The following is a 20,556-nucleotide window of genomic DNA, read 5'->3' on the forward strand; positions in this document are numbered from 1 at the left end:
AGAGATCCACTCTCACATCTTTTCTTTGCCATGTTTTCCCTCCACTGACTGTTGTCTGTTCATCAGGAAGGCTTGCTGCACTGTGCCAACGTAAACTGAAATCTAAGCTGAAGCAGAAGTTCCAGAGAGTGTTTGAGGGAGTCGCTAAAGCAGGAAAGCAAACCCCTCTGAATGAGATCTACACAGAGCTCTACATCACAGAGGGAGGGGCTGGAGGGGTCAATGCAGAACATGAGGTCAGACAGATTGAAGCAGCATCCAGGAAACTACAGAGAGAAGAAACAACAATCAGATGTGAAGACATCTTTAAAGCCTCACCTGGAAGAGATCAGCCAATCAGAACAGTGATGACAAAGGGCGTGGCTGGCATCGGGAAAACCCTCTTAACACAGAAGTTCACTCTGGACTGGGCTGAAGGCAAAGCCCACCAGAACATCCAGTTTACATTTCCATTCACCTTCAGAGAGCTGAATGTGCTGAGAGAGAGAAAGTTCAGCTTGGTGGAGCTTCTTCATCACTTCTTTACTGAAACCAAAGAAGCAGGAATCTGCAGCTTTGAGGGCTTTCAGGTCCTCTTCATCCTTGATGGTCTGGATGAGTGTCGGCTTCCTCTGGACTTCAACAACAGTGAGATCCTGACCGATGTTAGAAAGTCCACCTCAGTGGATGTTTTGCTGATAAACCTCATCAGGGGGAACCTGCTTCCATCTGCTCGCCTCTGGATCACCACAAGACCTGCAGCAGCCAATCAGATCCCTGCTGAGAGCATTGACATGGTGACAGAGGTCAGTGGGTTCACTGACCCTCAGAAGGAGGAATACTTCAGGAAGAGACTCAGAGATGATGAGCAGGCCAGCAGCATCATCTCCCACATCAAGACCTCACGAAGCCTCCACATCATGTGCCACATTCCGGTATTCTGCTGGATCACTGCCACAGTTCTGGAGGACATGATGAAGACCAGAGAGAGAGGAGAGCTGCCCAAGACACTGACTGAGATGTACATCCACTTCCTAGTGGTTCAGACTAAACTGAAGAACATCAAGTATGATGGAGGAGCAGAGACTGATCCAGTCTGGAATAAAAAGAGCAGGAAGATGATGGAGTCTCTGGGAAAACTGGCTTTGATTCAGCTGCAGAAAGGAAACCTGATCTTCTATGACTCAGACCTGACAGAGTGTGGCATCAACATCACAGCAGCCTCAGTGTACTCAGGAGTGTTCACTCAGGTCTTTAAAGAGGAGAGGGGAGTGTACCAGGACAAGGTGTTCTGCTTTGTCCACCTGAGTGTCCAGGAGTTTCTGGCTGCTCTTTATGTGCATCTGACATTCATCAACTCTGGAGTCAACCTGCTGTCAGAAGATCAACCTACCTCTCAGTCACTAACAAGTCTCCACCAGAGTGCTGTGGACAAGGCCTTACAGAGTCCAAATGGACATCTGGACTTGTTTCTTCGTTTCCTTTTGGGCCTTTCACTGCAGACCAATCAGGCTCTCTTACAGGGTCTCCTGAAAGAGACGGGAAGGAGCTCAGAGACCAACCAGGAAACAGTCCACTACATGAAGGAGAAGATCAATCAGAAGGTCTCTGCAGAGAGATGCATCAATCTGTTCCACTGTCTGAGTGAGCTGAAGGATCTTTCTCTAGTGGAGGAGATCCAACAGTACCTGAGCTCAGGACGTCTCTCCACAGACAAACTGTCTCCTGCTCACTGGTCTGCTCTGGCCTTCATCTTACTGTCATCAGAGGAAGATCTGGATGTGTTTGACCTGAAGAAATACCCTGCTTCAGAGGAGGGTCTTCTCCGGCTGCTGCCAGTGGTCAAAGCCTCCAGGAAAACTCTGTAAGTGTGGTGATCATATAAAGCTATTCATCATTTTAGGGAATAGAAATATATCGATTTTATATAATTCATTTTCAGGCTCAGTGGCTGTAATCTGTCAAAGAGAAGCTGTGGAGCTCTGTCCTCAGTCCTCTGCTCCCAGTCCTCCAGTCTCAGAGACCTGGACCTGAGTAACAATGACCTGCAGGATTCAGGAGTGAAGCTGCTGTCTGCTGGACTGGAGAGTCCACACTGTAAGCTGGAGACTCTCAGGTCAGGATCGATTTGTTCGTAAACCCTGCAGACTTTATCTAGATCTTAGATGTGTGAAGTTACAAACATGACTCTTTCCCCAGGCTCAGCCTCTGTAATCTGTCAGAGAGAAGCTGTGGAGCTCTGTCCTCAATCCTCTGCTCCCAGTCCTCCAGTCTCAGAGACCTGGACCTGAGTAACAATGACCTGCAGGATTCAGGAGTGAAGCTGCTGTCTGCTGGAATGGAGAGTCCACACTGTAAGCTGGAGACTCTCAGGTCAGGACTCTGCTCTTCATGTTATTGACCATTTAAATGTGGATGCAGGTCGATATCAGTGAACTTACATTAAACTCTAGGATGTTCCTGCTAAAGAAGTCATGGTGCAAACATTTCACAGAGATATTTCTGTTTCATGGATGATATTTTAGCTCCTTTCATTCTGCTTTAGCTGTCGTGTCTTGAACACAACAGTAAAACACAAAATGGATTATTAGGTCAATGTTACAGCATCCAGGTGCATTGTGGGGAAGTGTTTTACAAATCCACAAACCATGTTTCAACAAATTCCCATTTACACAATCTGTGTGTGTGTGTGTGTGTGTGTGTGTGCGTTTTCAGGCTGTCAGCTTGTATGATCACACAGGAAGGCTGTGCTCCTCTGGCCTCAGCTCTGATCTCCAACCCCACCCATCTGAGAGAGCTGGACCTGAGCTACAACCATCCAGGAGACGCAGGAGAGAAGCTGCTGTCTGCCGGAGTGGGGAGTCCACGCTGGAGACTGGAATCGCTCAGGCAAGGACAGAATTACAGAGTGGACACTCAGCTGTGGACAGTATCCCTGTTGGGAACTGTTTCCAAATCAGTAATCAATAACATGCTGCTGTGTCTCTGTGTCTCTGCTGCAGGATGGATCATGGTGCACAGCAGAGGATCAAAGCTGGTCTGAGGAAATGTAAGTTTAATTTGACTTTGATTCATCAGACCAGAGCAGCAGACAAACAAACTCCTGTGTCACTCCATCATTTCATCCACACATAAAATGATTAAGTTTATTAATTAATCATTGGATAAGTCACTTGGAATTATTGATCAATTACTGCAACAGTTCAACCCAACAGGTTCATTTCCATTGATGAAACTCCTCTGCCTACTTCCTCCTTACCTGTACTATAATCTTACTAGAAGCTGAGGCCATTATAGCCCACAAGCTCTAGATCAGGGATCTGCATGCTATTTTCATCTGAGCTCTACTTTATATAAAATGAATGATATGTGGAGTCAAATAAATCAGATCCTCTCAGGGCTGCTTGGTGAAGCTTCTTAAACGTTTCTGGCTCTTCTACTATGCTCCACAAATGTACTGAATGTTGTTGAGATTTTAGCTAGATGTCATTTTGGAGATTTAAAACCTCCAGTTCCATTTCAACTGATTGACATCAGTTCAGCCATCTTCTCTGAAATATCACCCATGTTTTCCTCCGTGAAAGGGTTGGCAAAGAATGCCCCACAGGTTAAGTTTCTCTGTCGGTAAATTCCTGCCCGTCAAGACAGGTGGTCACAGTACTGCTTTCATCCATTCTTCCATCCAAAACATCAGCTGCCCTGCAAAACGTTCTGATTTCTTTGGGGGGCAGTAGCTCAGTGTGGGGGGCAGTAGCTCCGTGGGTAGAGCTTCCGCCTTGGAACCGGAGGATCGCCAGTTCGAGTCCCTGCCGAGGTGCCCCTGAGCAAGGCACCGAACCCTCAATTGCTCCCCCCTCTGCGAAGGGTGGTAATGTAATGTAAGTTGCTTTGGATAAAAGCGCCTGCCAAATGTTCGTAATGTAATGTAATGTTATCTTTCCAACTGAGGGGAAGAGCTGATCACATTAGATACATGTGTATATTGACCTTGTAACTGTAGGTTCAGGTTTCTGCGTCACATCTGTCAGGAAAGATCAAGCAGCCATCTGACCTCTATGTGGAGTAGGAGATCACCACACTCAGCAGAACATTCCTCATGAAACACTGAAGCTTCTGGGCTTTTGCTTCCATCATTTTAACCACAGGTGTCAATCTGGGATCAAATCCCATAACCATGGTGCATCGAAGCTGCTGCTGACTGATGCAGTGATATATTAGTGATTTAGTAAAGTCAAGGCCTTCCAGTGTGCAGTAAAGGCTGCTGTGTGTCCATAAGATTGAAACAGAGTTGCTGGCAGCAGCTGATGGTCAGATGTTTCCATGTGTCACCTTGACATGAGCCAAGTGTTGGAGACTCCTGCTCTAGATGTTCTGCAGTGGTCAGACCCTTGTGTTGGCACTGAGCTGGTAAAAGAGCTTTGAAGTTCTCTGCCCCTCCACTTCCAACAACTCACACAGGGGCTTGAAATGATCACAGCTGATTTCTTCTGGAGAATTATTATCCGTTCTAAAGGACTTGTGACTGCGTCTGTGTCTCATCTGTTTGTCGTCCAGATGCTCTCCATCCAAATGGACGTTTGACTGTGATAGAATAGTTGATAGTTTCACCTCCTTTGTTCTCATGTCTGCCTGTGTGCTGCTGCTTTCTTGGCCAAGACATTAAACCTGTTTACATAAAGCTTATATTATAATTATGATAGGAAACAATCTGAGAAACACAAAGAGAAGTCAAGTCAGGTCTGTTTTCATTAACGCATTTTAAATACATTAATCTATAAAAAGACTTCTTTTCATATCTAACACGTGTCAGTAGAAAGTGACAGTGAGTCAGAGTACAAAGTTCAGTAGTGAATAAATGAGTGAATAATAAAGGCAGCAGCTGTGTTTGATGATAAACTGCTGCTGTTTGTGTCTTTTTCTGTCCATCAGATCTTTGTGAACTGGAACTGGACCCAAACACAGCGAGCAGAGGACTCAAACTGTCTGACAACAACAGGAAGGTGACCCGTGTGAGACAGAAGCAGCCACATCCTGATCATCCAGAGAGGTTTCATTTCTGGGCTCAGCTGCTGTGTAGGAATGGTCTGACTGGTCGCTGTTACTATGAGGTGGAGTGGAAAGGAGACGTTGATATATCAGTGAGTTACAGAGGAATCAGCAGGAAAGGACGCGGAGACGAGTGCAGGTTTGGAGAAATAAATAATCAGTCCTGGAGTCTGAGATGCTCTGATCATCATGGTTACTCTGTCAGTCACAATAACAGCTCCACGACCCTCAGTGTCTCTGTGTCCTCCTCTGTCCCTCACAGAGTAGGCGTGTATGTGGACTGTCCTGCTGGCACTCTGTCCTTCTACAGCGTCTCTGACACACTGATCCACCTCCACACCTTCACCACCACATTCACTCACACTCTATATGCTGGGTTTGGGCTAAGGAGGCCACATTCCTCAGTGACTGTGTGATCTGACACACACACACACACACACACACACACACACACACACACACACACACACACACACACACTAACTGGATGATTCTTCCATGTTCAATCTCTAATAATTGAGTATTGGATCACTTTCTATGAACAATTCACTGTAACACAAACATGATTTTTGTATACATTTGCTTGTTTTGGCACAAATGTGTTGTTTCTGGAGTGTAATAGACTTTATATTTGATGAATTTCCACTTCCATAAATCTTGGGGAAGGAAGAGGGAAAGAAGTGTGGAGCAAGAAAGAGAATAAAGAGACACGTGGACTTGTTTGGAGTTTCCTGTTTGTTTAGACTTTTTATTGACGAGTTGAAGCTTTTTTAAGTCATCTATAGCAAAGTAGCAGTAAAATCTCTCATTTGATCACGTTTGTTCTTTATGGTTTTACTCTCCACAAACATAAAAGTATGAGAATAGTTTGGGACTCCAAATATGAGGATTTCTTGCTTTTCAGACATATTTTTAGATCTATTTCAGATATTTGAGCTGCTCTGCTATATCCTGTCACAAATGCATCATCTGATCATAACAGCTCATTCATTGACAGAGGCCTGAGTATGACTCTGCTGCTGATGATGATGACGATGACATACACACATACTGCAAACTCAACATGAGTGTATGTTTGAATGTTCAGTAGTGTGTTCCTGCATGTTGTGTTTCTGTGTGATGTTTAACTGTGTGTTCATGTTGTTCTGCCCCCAAACTGACATAGTTGTAGAAGTAGTCTAAGTGTATCTACATGCATTTAAATAAAGTGATTGGTTGATTTCTCTAAACTGCCAAGCTTGTCACAATAATTTTTCCAGACACTTTCAAACATTTATTCATGGTATATAAAGTGATATACAAACATGTTTTCACTGTGTATGTGTGTGCGTTTGTGAGGCCTACCTCCATTACAGCAGAACTGGGGTTGTGACACTTGTCAGGAAGTAAATTCTTCCTGTCCTGAATCCTTGATTAGTGTGTGTGTGTGTGTGTGTGTGTGTGTGTGTGTGTGTGTGTGTGTGTGTGTGTGTGATCTGAACTGTGGAGAGACAAAGTAAAGACTTGTTGTGATGATGAACACTAGAAACACATCCAGCAGAAGGAGTCATTCCCTGCAGTGTGAGAGAAGTGTTCAGTCTGCAGTGATCCTCACCTTTCCAGCTCTGCAGTGGTCTGTGGCCTCTCTGACACACAGGACGTCCGTCCCGTCCACACCTACAGGAAGAGACGAGGACAAGGACTCTTTCACTTAGTCACATAATCACTAACATTCAGACACATCAGAGTGAGAAGCAGCAGCCTGAAGGGGTGTGTGTGTGTGCAGTATCATACATGAGCATCAGAAAGCTCTGTGCATGCTCACACCTGTAACTGCCAGGACGCCGTTCGGCCTCCTGTTATAGTGTCGGTCTGTGTAGGCCGGCTGCAGCGTACGGACACAAGGACACACTGCACCCACCGCCCCAGACCCCCAGCTTTAGCCTCCCTCTGTGTGTGTGTGTGTGTGTGTGTGTGTGTGTGTGTGTGTGTGTGTGTGTGTGTGTGTGTGTGTGTCTCACTCTGGTCACGGGTATGTAGTCTGGCTCTGCTGCTAGCTGCAGCTCTCTCCACTGACGTCCCCGTGTGGTTCACCATGTTTTCCTCCTTAAGTCCACCTCCAGCTCTCTGGTCCTGTACCCGAACCACTCATAACATCACAAATGTCCTCTGACTCCCGCCCTCCCTGAACAACAACCAATGAACCCGCAGCAACACCGGAACACAGGAACAATGAGTGAACAACTTCCTGGCCTTTCGCTACTTTTAGCTAACAGCTTTTAAATTAATTCACGAGTTGAATTTCTGGATTAAACCGAAACATAGATGTTAAACATAAATGACGTATACTGACTGTGAGAGAACTTCCGTTAAATTGCGCCTGTGAACGTAAAAAGGAGGTGAAAATAAAATGTTTGTTTGTTGCTCGGACGCTCCGGCACACCGGCTCGTGGGCTTCACTAGAGGAAGTGGGACGAGCTCACCAAAATAAAGACGAAGATCACTTCCGGTTGTGACGCTTAAACTTTTCAAATTACAAGTACGTAACCTTAAAAAGGGCGGAGATGTGGAGTCAAAAAACTCCACGTAAATGTACCAACAAATGACTAAAACGCATTTAAAGTCAATTCTACTTCCAGAATGCATTAAAATACTCCCTCGCAAGCACGCACGCACGATAGCATCAAGTTTAATAGAAGAAAACCCACCTCTGAAATCTGTCCACTAGATGGTGCTAAGTGTCCACCTAAACTGTCTGGGTAAAACAAGAACATTATAAAAGACTCTTTCCACCCTAATAACAAACTGTTCACCCTCCTCCCATCCGTCAGGCGTTATAGATGCCTCCGCTCTCGCACCATCAGGCTCAGGAAGAGTTTCCTCCACGAGGCGCTGACACTGCTGAACTCTACTCCATCCCCCCACTAGCATCATTTTGCACCCCACTGCCATTTGCACAACTTTCTGTATTTGCACTGATCATTCCATTTCAGTTCAATTCACTTTCCGTTTTGCACAAAGACATTTTGCACTATTTTACTCTCTATTTATTAGTTTATTACCTGTATATATAGTTTATTCTGTATATATTATAGTACATTTTGCACTTCTGGTTGGATGCTAACTGCATTTTATTGGCTTGTACCTGTACTTGCTCAATGACAATAAAGTTAAATCTAATCTAATCTAAAGGGCGCTCTCTCTCTCTCTCTCTCTCACACACACACAGAAATGAGAAAGTGAAAGTTTAGTTCAGACGACGACGTGCAGCAGAGGAAGACTGACGCAGTGTGAGTTTGAGTTTAATTGTGTACTTTATATACATACTATGTTTGTTAGACTGTGTGTATGTGATATATATACACAGTCATATATATATGTGTGTATCACTTGTGTCTATTTTAAAACGATCCCTCTAGTTTCATATGTGTTGTTGAGTGAGCCGGTGCTGTACTGTTCTCTTTATAAACTCTTTCACTCTTATTCTTCTTTCTTTTCTTATACTTGTTCTGACTTTTAGACTTTCCATGTCTTGTAGAGCATTTTGAGCTGCAGCTCTGCATGAGAGATGCTGTGCAAATACGGATTATTGTTATTATTGTGTGTGTTTGTTTCCATCTCTCTGTAGTGTAGTGAAGATGAGTGTTTGTGGCGATGAAGATGAGGGACCTCCAGACTTCAGTCATGAACCTGTACCCTCAAGCACAAAGTAAGAGCGCCCATCACACAGAGGAGGAGAGGGGGGGTAAATGAACATGAATCTGTATGTATGCACTATGTTCTCTGTATTTTCTTAACAGCAGATAATGCACTGCATTGTCCAGGACACATTTTGTGGCCCTATAAAAATCTTATCTTATCTCTCTTGAGTCAGTTGCAGTTAAGGGCAAAGGTTGCAGTCAGGCGCCACCTCTGCAGGAAGTCCCTGTATATTCCCGGACAGTGCCAGTCTGCACACTCCCACAGTACAAAGTCCCCTCTATGCATTTGGAGAATGAGTGTCACTGGTTAGCGGCGGTGTTTGATTTGTTGTTTTTATGAAGATTTGTTTCAAGCTTGATTTCATGTTAATGTTAAACTCACCGTTTCTCTAAGTTACATGATGACATCATGGAATAAAGACTGAATGTTCCAGATCTTTGTTTCTTATATTGTGATCATATAACCATGAGGTTTTATCTGCTACACACACATTCACAGCTGCAGGGTTATAAAGTTCATCAGAGTACTTTGGACTTTTATATGATTTTATGTGGAACAAATTCTAACAACAACTTGATTTGGTGGAGCGGTTAAAAATAAATCATCTATGGAAATCAAGTGACACCTTTTGATTAAGTCTTGTAAAGATTCATTTCATGGCACAAAATATATGAAATCCACTGTTTATACCAGGATACACCCATTGAGTCCTGACCAAGATGCGCCACCAGACAAGTTTCACAAAGATTAAAAGACAAAACACCAAAAAACACAAACTATCAAACTGAATAAGAACAAAGTTAAACTACATTTTTCAGTTTCTCACATTTTCTCTTTGCTCCTCGTGACTTTCTGCTTCAATCTGCTGTTGTGTTGTCAATGCTGTGTTTATAGAGTTCACCAGCAGAGGGCAGACTCTCCTGTACCCAGCTGTGTGTCCATGAAGAGCGACCGGTCCATGGGTAACCGTCCTGTATTCAGTGATGGACAGAAGTCTGTTGAAGAAAGGTCAGAGGTTAAACCCTAGATCACTTTGATATCATCACTGTATTTTTGTCTCAACTCATGAATAACAAGTCAAGGTCAAGTGGAGTCTTTTATTGTTGTTAGTCAAGCAAGTCTCGAGTCCTAAAATCTGCTAGCCAGGTCGTGTAACTCGAGTCAACCCCCTCTGGCAACACACACACACCATCCACTTAGAGAGCGAGAGAGAGAGAGCAGTAAATATCTGATTCAATGACATAGGTAACAAAACACAAAATCCTGTAGTTAGCCTTTAGCTACTGTTACCTAAAGGCTAACTACTTACTTTTACTTCACTTTTAACATAAGAGTTGTTGGATGATAATGTGAATTCTGTTCTCGTGATGAGATGTAGGTTCAAACTGGGTGTATTGGTTAGTGCTGCTGGTGGCTTAGATTGTTTATCTCATGTTGGATTCATTCTATAAATAGAATAGAATGAAAAGGGGGAATGTTGGAATATAACAAATAATGTCAAACATATAGAAGTAAATGCAGGAACTGAGATTAAAATGTTACAGTGACCAAATTGCTGGCTCTGGCAAGTCTGGTAGTAAAACAGTAAAACACTGGATTTGTCAATCCTCACTCCAGGAGGGCTTGATAACACATATCTGCCAACAGGTGAAGGGTCTCTGCATCACCTAATCAAAGCCTCAGCCTCTGTTAGATAACAGGAGGGAGATAGAGCCTCTCAGTCTGAGGTGCCTGGATTAGATCAGTGGGGTTAGAGAAGGGTTAATCACACTGTAGTGTTGTTCTTTAATTTACACGCAAAGAGTATTCCACTCTCCCCCACAGACAGCTGTTCATCCTTTAGATTCAAATCTCAGCGCCGCCTCTGCCAAAGCTCGCTAAACCAATCAACAGCGGTTCAGCCACATTGTCATCAGTAAATTACAATACTATGGTAACGCCTTGTACTAGCGGGATAAATAGAGTTGCACAGGAATACTTGATTGTTCTTTTTTGACGGAACCAGCGCTGTCCAAAAGTCCTACGGAAATAAAACCCATCTGAAGATCCAGCCCAGCTTTTCCTCATTTCTCGCCAAATCAACGAACACGCAGAGGACACTTTGTCCACTTTTGTCTTGGAAATGTGTTTAACTGGAGCTAAAATCCCAATGTAAATGTAATGTACCAACAAACGACTGACACACACACACACACACACACACACACACACACACACACACACACACACACACACACACACACACACACACACACACACACACACACACACACACACACTTATCTGCTTCAATCTGCCATTGTGTCGTCATGCTGTGTTTATAGAGTTCACCAGCAGAGGGCAAACTCTCCTGTACCCAGCTGTGTGTCCATGAAGAGCGACCGGTCCATGGGTAACCGTCCTGTATTCAGTGATGAACAGAAGTCTGCTGAACAAAGGTCAGAGGTTAAACCAGGTCACTTTATAACTGTATTTGTGAAGGAGAAGACAGGTCTTCTTGAATGAAGGACACGTCTCTGACCTGTTGTGCTGTAGATTGATTCCAGGATCCTGTGATGCTCTGTCAGGCTTTGTGGGACCAGCAGACAGCAGCGTTTCCTGTGAAGATCACTTTCAGTTGCATGTCTGTGTGTTTACAGACTTCATGTTTCATGATTTTTCCACAGAGTTCACCTGAAACAGTCCGAAGTTTCCAGTGGTGGGTGTGTCCAGCAGCATCCAGCAGACCTGGACTCCATATATAGGGTGTGTGAATCTAATCCATAAAGAAATAAGAGATATTTGACCACAGTGAGAGTTAACTGGGAACCTAGTGTGAAATATCAGAACTGTTGCTATGGTTACCTGCATCTTAATAAACCATTTGATTTAGAATGTTCGTTAATTGCACTCCTGAACTATGTTGTCAACATACAGACTGTAAACACACACCTGACAGCCAATCAGGAACCAGGATCTTCTCTCCCCCTTCTATAAACTCATGTCCCACTCTTTCAGCTGCTGGAGGAGAACATTGTCAGGTTTGTGAAGGACGAGCTGAAGAGCATCCAGAAGGTTCAAAGTGCAGTCTTCCCACAATGCTTAGAGAGCCTGAGTGACGATGAAGAACAGAGGAGCATGAGAGAGGCGTTGCTGAAGCTCACTGTGAAGTTCCTGAGGAGAATGAAGCAGGAGAAGCTGGCTGACTCTCTGCAAAGCAGTAAGACCATTTAAAGCTCTAACATGATGGAAAGAGGAAACAGGACTAAAGTTTTACACTTACACACTCTACACACTCAAACATACACGTATGCACTTACTGCTTGAAGCTACAAATACAAGTAGTACAACATTTGTTTAGATTGCATCAGAATGTCAGTGAAGTCAAATCAAGTCCAATTGATTTGTATGATACAGCGTATCAAAGGGCTTTATAGGCCCACAACAACTCAAGGTGCCAAACCAGCACAGAGCTCTGTAGGAAGACAAGGAAAACTCCCAAAAACTGAAACTAAACCCAGAATAGGCAGAAAGATTAGGAGAAAAAATTCAAAAAGATTCACTCTCACATCTTTTCTTCACCATGTTGTTCCTCCACTGACTGTTGTCTGTTCATCAGGAAGTGTTGCTGCACTGTGCCAACGTAAACTGAAGTCTAAGCTGAAGCAGAAGTTCCAGAGAGTGTTTGAGGGAGTCCCTAAAGCAGGAAAGCAAACCCCTCTGAATGAGATCTACACAGAGCTCTACATCACAGAGGGAGGGGCTGGAGGGGTCAATGAAGAACATGAGGTCAGACAGATTGAAGCAGCATCCAGGAACCCACAGAGAGAAGAAACACCAATCAGATGTGAAGACATCTTCAAAGCCTCACCTGGAAGAGATCAGCCAATCAGAACTGTGATAACAAAGGGCTTGGCATTGCTGAAGGCAAAGCCCACCAGAACATCCAGCTCACATTTCCATTCACCTTCAGAGAGCTCAATGTGCTGAGAGGGAGAAAGTTCAGCTTGGTGGAGCTTCTTCATCACTTCTTTACTGAAACCAAAGAAGCAGGAATCTGCAGCTTTGAGGACTTCAAGATCGTCTTCATCCTTGACAGTCTGGATGAGTGTCGACCTCCTCTGGACTTCCACAAAGGTGAGATCCTGACCGATGTTAGAAAGTCCACCTCAGTGGATGTTCTGCTGATAAACCTCATCAGGGGGAACCTGCTTCCATCTGCTCGCCTCTGGATCACCACAACATCTGCAGCAGCCAATCAGATTCCTGCTGAGAGCATTGACATGGTGACAGAGGTCAGAGGGTTCACTGACCCTCAGAAGGAGGAGTACTTCAGGAAAAGACTCAGAGATGATGAGCAGGCCAACAGCATCATCTCCCACATCAAGAGCACTCGAAGCCTCCACATCATGTGCCACATTCCAGTCTTCTGCTGGATCACTGCCACAGTTCTGGAGGACATGATGAAGACCAGAGATAAAGGAGAGCTGCCCAAGACCCTGACTGAGATGTACATCCACTTCCTGGTGATTCAGACTAAATTGAAGAACATCAAGTATGATAGCGGAACAGAGAGGGATCCACTCTGGAATACAGAAAGCAGGGAGATGATTATGTCTCTGGGAAAACTGGCTTTTGATCAGCTGCAGAAAGGACACCTGATCTTCTATGACTCAGACCTGACAGAGTGTGGCATCAACATCACAGCAGCCTCAGTGTACTCAGGAGTGTTCACTCAGGTCTTTAAAGAGGAGAGTGGACTGTACCAGGACCAGGTGTTCTGCTTCGTTCACCTGAATGTCCAGGAGTTTCTGGCTGCTCTTCATGTGCATCTGACCTTCATCAACTCTGGAGTCAACCTGCTGTCAGAAGATCAATCAACCTCTTTGAGGTCCAAAGTATCACAAGACAAACCTAAACTAACAAGTCTCCACCAGAGTGCTGTGGACGAGGCCTTACAGAGTCCAAATGGACATCTGGACTTGTTTCTCCGTTTCCTTTTGGGCCTTTCACTGCCGACCAATCAGGCTCTCTTAAGGGGCCTCCTGAAAGGGACGGGAAGGAGCTCAGAGACCAACCAGGAAACAGTCCAGTACATCAAGGAGATGATCAATCAGAAGGTCTCTGCAGAGAAAAGCATCAATCTGTTCCACTGTCTGAGTGAGCTGAAGGATCTTTCTCTAGTGGAGGAGATCCAACAGTACCTGAGCTCAGGAGGTCTCTCCGCAGACAAACTGTCTCCTGCTCAGTGTTCTGCTCTGGCCTTCATCTTACTGTCATCAGAGGAAGATCTGGATGTGTTTGACCTGAAGAAATACTCTGCTTCAGAGGAAGGTCTTCTCCGGCTGCTGCCAGTGGTCAAAGCCTCCAGGAAAACTCTGTAAGTGTGGAGATCACACAAAGATATTGATCATTTTAGGGAACAGAAATATATATTATATAATTCTTTTTCAGGCTCAGTCACTGTAATCTGTCAAAGAGAAGCTGTGCAGCTCTGTCCTCAGTCCTCTGCTCCCAGTCCTCCAGTCTCAGAGACCTGGACCTGAGTCACAATGACCTGCAGGATTTAGGAGTGAAGCTGCTGTCTGCTGGACTGGAGAGTCCACACTGTAAGCTGGAGACTCTCAGGTCAGGATCGATTTGTTCGTAACCTTGCAGACTTTATTTAGATTTTAGATGTGTGAATTTACAATCATGACTCTTTCCCCAGTCTCAGCCTCTGTAATCTGTCAGAGAGAAGCTGTGGAGCTCTGTCCTCAGTCCTCTGCTCCCAGTCCTCCAGTCTCAGAGACCTGGACCTGAGTAACAATGACCTGCAGGATTCAGGAGTGAAGCTGCTGTCTGCTGGACTGGAGAGTCCACACTGTAAGCTGGAGACTCTCAGGTCAGGACTCTCTTTTGGCTCTTTACGTAATTGCCCATTTGAATGTGGATGCAGATTGAAAATTGAACAAACTAAACCTGTAGGATGTTCCTGCTAAAGAAGTCATGGTGCAAACATTTTATTAAGACATTTCTGTTTCCTGCTTGATGTTTAAAGTCCTTTCAGCTCCATGTTTAACCAACTCCCATATACCCCATTTACACAATCTCTCTCTCTCTCCCTGTGTGTGTGTGTGTGTGTGTGTGTGTGTGTGTGTGTGTGTGTGTGTGTGTTTTCAGGCTGTCAGCTTGTATGATCACAAAGGAAGGCTATGCTTCTCTGGCCTCAGCGCTGAGCACCAACCCCTCCAGTCTGAGAGAGCTGGACCTGAGCTATAACCATCCAGGAGATGCAGGAGAGAAGCTGCGGTCTGCTGGATCGGAGAGTCCAAGCTGGAGACTGCACACTCTCAGGCAAGGACACAACTACAGAGTAGACACTCAGGTGTTAACAGTGTCCTTGTCAGTTAAATGGGAGAACTCAAAATGTATAATCAATAACATGCTGCTGTGTCTCTGTGTCTCTGCTGCAGGATGGATCATGGTGGACAGCAGAGGATCAAAGCTGGTCTGAGGAAATGTAAGTTTAATTTGACTTTGATTCATCAGATCAAAGCAGCAGACAAACAAACTCCTGTTTCTCCTTGATTTCCTTCAGCAATGAAATGAATGGCTGCAGTATCTTACCCCTGCTCAGCCATCTGACCTCCATGTGGAGTAGGAGATCACCACACTCAGCAGAACATTCCTCATGAAACACTGAAGCTTCTGGGCTTTAGCTCCAATTTAGGTCATCATTTTAACCACAGGTGTCATTCTGGGATCAAATCCCATAACCATGGTGCATCCAGGCTGCTGCTGACTGATGCAGTGATAGATTAGTGATTTAGTAAAGTCCAGGCCTTCCAGTGTGCAGTAAAGGCTGCTGTGTGTCTATAAGATTGAAACAGAGTTGCTGGCAGCAGCTGATGGTCAGATGTTTCCATGTGTCACCTTGACATGAGCCAAGTGTTGGAGACTCCTGCTCTAGATGTTCTGCAGTGGTCAGACCCTTGTGTTGGCACTGAGCTGGTAAAAGAGCTTTGAAGTTCTCTGCCCCTCCACTTCCAACAACTCACACAGGGGCTTGAAATGATCCCAGCTGATTTCTTCTGGAGAATCATTATAAGTGCTAAAGGACTTGTGACTGCGTCTGTGTCTCATCTGTTTGTCGTCCAGATGCTCTCCATCCAAATGGACGTTTGACTGCGATAGAATAGTTGATAGTTTCACCTCCTTTGTTCTCATGTCTGCCTGTGTGCTGCTGCTTTCTTGGCCAAGACATTAAACCTGTTTACATAAAGCTTATATTATAATTATGATAGGAAACAATCTGAGAAACACAAAGAGAAGTCAAGTCAGGTCTGTTTATCTTTAGATCTGATATCTGTTATAAAAAAATACTTAAATTTTTTTCAAAGTTCAGTAGTGAATAAATGAGTGAATAATAAAGGCAGCAGCTGTGTTTGATGATAAACTGCTGCTGTTTGTGTCTTTTTCTGTCCATCAGATCTTTGTGGACTGGAACTGGACCCAAACACAGCGAGCAGAGATCTCAAACTGTCTGACAACAACAGGAAGGTGACCGGTGTGAGAGAGAAGCAGTCATATCCTGATCACCCAAAGAGGTTTGATGTCTGGTCTCAGCTGCTGTGTAGAAAAGGTCTGACTAGTCGCTGTTACTGGGAGGTGGAGTGGGAAGGAGACGTTGATATATCAGTGAGTTACAGAGGAATCAGCAGGAAAGGAAGCAGAGGTGACAGCAGGTTTGGAGGCAAAAATAATCAGTCCTGGAGTCTGAGGTGCATTGATCGTCATGGTTACTCTGTCAGTCACAATAACAGCTTCACGCCCCTCAGTGTCCCTGTGTCTTCCTCTGTCCCTCACAGAGTAGGAGTGTATGTGGACCGTCCTGCTGGCACTCTGTCCTTCTACAGCGTCTCTAAGACACTGATCCACCTCCACACCTTCACCACCACATTCACTCACACTCTGTATGCTGGGTTTGGGCTCTTGAAGTCACACGGATCCTCAGTGACTGTGTGATCTGACACAGGAGGGGAGGGAAAGAATGAAAGTGTGGAGCAAGCATGCAAGCATTTTTTGTTTTAAGTCTTAGATAAAAACTGCTTCAACTCAATTAAAAACATCAAAAGTCTGTCATCTATAGCAAAGTAGCAGTAAAATCTCTCATTCGATCACATTTGTTCTTTATGGTTTTACTCTTCACAAACATAAAAGTATGAGCATAGTTTGGGACTCCAAATATGAGGATTTCTTGCTTTTCAGACATATTTTTAGATCTATTTCAGATATTTGAGCTGCTTTGCTGTCTCCTGTCACAAATGCAACTTCTGATCATAACAGCTCACTTATAGACAGAGGCCTGAGTACGACTCTGCTGAGGATGATGATGATGATGATACACACATACTGCAAACACAACACGGGTGTATGTTTGAATGTTCAGTAGTGGTGTTCTTGCATGTTGTGTTTCTGTGTGATGTTTAACTGTGTGTTCATGTTGTTCTGCCCCCAAACTGACTTATAGTTGTAGAAGTAGTCTAAGTGTATCTACATGCATTTAAATAAAGTGATTGATTGATTGAACTGCCAAGCTTGTCACAATATTTTTTCAGACACTTTCAAACATTTATGTATGGTATATAAAGTGAAATACAAACATGTTTTTTGTGTGTGTGTGTGTGTGTGTGTGTGTGTGTGTCCTACCTCCAAGACAGCAGAACTGGGGTTGTGAAACTTGTCAGGAAGAAAAACCTTTCTGTCCTGAATCCTTGATTGGTCGGTGTGTGTGTGTGTGTGTGTGTGTGTGTGTGTGTGTGTGTGTGTGTGTGTGTGTGTGTGTGTGTGTGTGTGTGCGCTCTGAACTGTAGAGAGACAAAGTAAAGACTTGTTGTGATGAAGAACACTAGAAACACATCCAGCAGAAGGAGTCATTCCCTGCAGTGTGAGAGAAGTGTTCAGCCTGCAGTGATCCTCACCTTTCCAGCTCTGCAGTGGTCTGTGGCCTCTCTGACACACAGGACGTCCGTCCCGTCCACACCTACAGGAAGAGACGAGGACAAGGACTCTTTCACTAAGTCACATAATCACTAACATTCAGACACATCAGAGTGAGAAGCAGCAGCCTGAAGGTGTGTGTGTGTGTGTGTGTGTGCAGTATCATACATTAGCATCAGAAAGCTCTGTGCATGCTCACACCTGTAACTGCCAGGACGCCGCTCGGCCTCCTGTTATAGTGTCGGTCTGTGTAGGCCGGCTGCAGCGTACGGAAACAAGGACCCCCAGCTTTACCCCCCCTCTGTGTGTGTGTGTGTGTCTCACGCGGGTCGCAGGTATGCAGTCTCTCTCCACTGACGTCCCTGTGTGGTTCTCCATGTTGAAGGCCTCAAAGATCAGAAGATAATCTGAACCACATCTACAACACAACATAGACATGTTCTTTATCTCACCTCACACCTCCATGATGTCTCCACAGACTGATAGAAGATCTCTGCTGCACATGATGAAGGATCTCAGCCTCCTCAGGAAATAGAGTCCGCTTATCTCCTTCCTGTTCACAGCTCCAGTCCAGTGTGTGGTCCAGGTGCTCCACCCTCCTCTTCACTCAGGGTGTGTGTGGTCTTCATCACTCCGTCTCTCCTCCTGAAGTCTACCTCCATCTCTCTGGTCCTGTACCCAAACCACTCTAAACATTACAAATGTCCTCTGACTCCCGCCTCCATAAACAACAACAAATGAACCCGAATGAGTGAAAACTTCCTGCTCAACATCGTCTTATTTATCTTTATTAGCTTTACTACTTTATATCACAGGAAATGAGTTCAGGTCTCACGCAGCCTTCATGACTTCATCCCTCCATCTACCTCCTCTATCCACCACCTCACAAACACACACACACACACACACAAACACACAAGCTCTTCCGCCATTAAAAACACATTCCAGGCGTTACAGATGAGTCAGCTGACCCACAAAAATGTAGTGAAGCTGCATCACACACAGGTATGTTGTGTAGTTAGAAAGGGACTTTGGTTCAGATGAGGAAGAGCAGCAGGATAAGACTGACGCAGCGTGAGTTTGATTTGATGACTTTATGGATCATAGTTTATATTTCATGTTTCTGTGTGTGTGTGTGTGTGTGTGTGTGTGTGTGTGTGTGTATCTATGTATATGATCCCTCTGGTTTCATATGTGTTGTTGAGTGAGCTGATGCTGTACTTGTTCTCTTTATAAACTCTTCTTCTTTACTTTTCTTATGCTTGTTCTGACTTTTAGACTCTTCCTGTCTTGTAAAGCACTTTGAGCTGCAGCTCTGTATGAGAGGTGCTGTACAAATACAGATTATAGTTATTATTGTGCGTGTGTGTTTATTTATGTGTGTGTGTTTGTGCTTCCCTCTCTGTAGTGTCCTGAAGATGAGTGCTTGTGGTGATGAAGATGAGGGACCTCCAGACTCACACACAAAGTAAATACTGCCCGTCTCACAGGGGTGGGGTTTGATAGAGCTTTGTGTTACGCTGAACAAACTGAGGATGAAGACTCTGAATCCCAACATGCTAACTCACCGACTCCATCTCCAGCCCCTACAGTTCATGACTGTGTCTCACCGTCTGTGCCATCATTCAGACAGAGGCTGTGACTTCAGCTTAGAAGGAATTAGATTCCTGCCACGTTCAGAGATTCTGTTTGAAGAACTTTTCCCTCAAAGACTCATTGGAACTACATGGAACAAATTAACATAACTTTGATTTAGTGCAGAGAATTCAAATGACAGTTTCACTTTCACTTTTTTGACAACTTTGCAAGACTTCAACCAAAAAGTGTCCTTTGAATTTTATGGACATGATCTGCAATTTAAATTCAAAGATACAATATGAGACTCAAAACTCATTCCGTATAAGAAATATGTTTTTGTACCTGTCCGTTTCCAGGAAATGCTCATTTAAACTAAGAACCTGTTTGTCAAGGCAGTCCTGGCAAAGATGAGCTGCCAAACTAGTTTCAGAAAGATTGAGAAACACGATCACACAGCAAAACACAAACTATCAAACTGAATAAGAACAAAGTCAAACTACAACTACGTTTTTCAGTTTCTGACATTTTCTCTTTGCTCCTCACCTTTGACCTCATGACCTTCTGCTTCAATCTGCTGCTGTGTTGTCAATGCTGTGTTTATAGAGTTCACCAGCAGAGGGCAGACTCTCCTGGACCCAGCGGTGTGTCCATGAAGAGCGACTGGTCCATGGGTCAACCTGTGAAATTCAGTGATGGACAGAAGTCTGCTGAAGAAAGGTCAGAGGTTAAACCAGATCACTTTGATATCATCACTGTATTTTGTCTCAACTCATGAATACGAAGTAGAGGACAAGAAAGTCTCAGGTCCTCAAATCTGCTAGTTAAGTCATGTAGCTCGAGTCCCTCACCTCTGGCAACGCGCACGCGCACACACACACACACACACACACAGAGAAGTCTGCTGAAGAAAGGTCAGAGGTTAAACAAGATCACTTTGATATCATTACTGTATATAAGAGTGTGTGTGAGAGAGAGCATTGCTTTATTAGAGGAAGTGGGATGAGCTCATCAAAATAAGCGAACACAAATTCTGGTTTGGATGAATAATACAAATAAAAGGGCAGAGATGCAATGAAACATCTGGAGATGAAAGCTGAACAGAATTGTACCAACAAACAACTGAAAGCTCAGGGTAATTCAGAATGTTTGAAAATGCCAGACACACACACACACACACACACACACACACACACACACACACACACACACACACACACACACACACACCGGACACACACACACACACACACACACACACCAATCTGCCGTTGTGTTGTCAATGCTGTGTTTATAGGGCTCACCAGCAGGGGA

General features: G+C 44.4%; 3 protein-coding genes and 1 long non-coding RNA gene across 10 annotated transcripts in view; 3 read left to right on the forward strand and 1 right to left on the reverse strand.

Moving 5' to 3' along the window:
• Nucleotides 1-20,556, forward strand: part of LOC142988760 (protein NLRC3-like) — a 28,265-nt gene that overhangs the window by 3,346 nt on the left and 4,363 nt on the right. The window contains exons 7-13 of one of the 6 annotated variants that reach the window (XR_012960621.1): nucleotides 67-1,843; nucleotides 1,922-2,095; nucleotides 2,179-2,352; nucleotides 2,695-2,868; nucleotides 2,982-3,028; nucleotides 3,711-3,857; nucleotides 4,909-4,998. Coding sequence is in view for 3 of the 6 variants with exons in the window: in XM_076138005.1 (XP_075994120.1) it covers nucleotides 67-1,843; nucleotides 1,922-2,095; nucleotides 2,179-2,352; nucleotides 2,695-2,868; nucleotides 2,982-3,028; nucleotides 4,909-5,441 (2,879 nt within the window). In the remaining 3 variants the exon portion in view is untranslated. The other 5 variants (XR_012960622.1, XM_076138005.1, XM_076138007.1 and 2 more) reach the window with 5 other exon arrangements.
• The window catches only part of LOC142988758 (NACHT, LRR and PYD domains-containing protein 3-like), a 28,991-nt gene continuing 16,685 nt past the window's right edge, over nucleotides 8,251-20,556 (forward strand). The window contains exons 1-3 of the mRNA XM_076138000.1: nucleotides 8,251-8,294; nucleotides 8,633-8,713; nucleotides 19,849-19,962. Coding sequence (XP_075994115.1) covers nucleotides 8,643-8,713; nucleotides 19,849-19,962 — 185 coding nt within the window. The 5' untranslated portion in view covers nucleotides 8,251-8,294; nucleotides 8,633-8,642. The remainder of the gene's footprint in view (nucleotides 8,295-8,632; nucleotides 8,714-19,848; nucleotides 19,963-20,556) is intronic.
• On the reverse strand, nucleotides 9,574-11,727 carry LOC142988764 (uncharacterized). Of its 2 annotated transcripts, none has more exons than XR_012960625.1 (4): nucleotides 11,638-11,727; nucleotides 11,380-11,461; nucleotides 11,228-11,304; nucleotides 9,574-9,701 (listed from the first exon to the last, which is right to left on the reverse strand). It is a non-coding gene; the product is annotated as an uncharacterized LOC142988764 (long non-coding RNA). The 2 variants fall into 2 exon arrangements; XR_012960624.1 differs by lacking the exon at nucleotides 9,574-9,701 and adding an exon at nucleotides 11,064-11,131.
• Nucleotides 12,829-17,381, forward strand: LOC142988763 (NLR family CARD domain-containing protein 3-like). The gene is made up of 5 exons (XM_076138018.1): nucleotides 12,829-14,065; nucleotides 14,140-14,313; nucleotides 14,396-14,569; nucleotides 15,141-15,187; nucleotides 16,157-17,381. The coding sequence occupies exons 1-5, from the start codon at nucleotides 12,969-12,971 to the stop codon at nucleotides 16,690-16,692; spliced, it is 2,028 nt and encodes a 675-aa protein (XP_075994133.1). The 5' UTR covers nucleotides 12,829-12,968; the 3' UTR covers nucleotides 16,693-17,381.

This window comes from Genypterus blacodes, unplaced genomic scaffold, assembly GCF_046128005.1.
Source record: "Genypterus blacodes isolate CSIRO-AG114 ecotype Tasmania unplaced genomic scaffold, CSIRO-AGI_Gbla_v1 ptg000348l_1, whole genome shotgun sequence".
Lineage (NCBI taxonomy): Eukaryota > Metazoa > Chordata > Actinopteri > Ophidiiformes > Ophidiidae > Genypterus > Genypterus blacodes.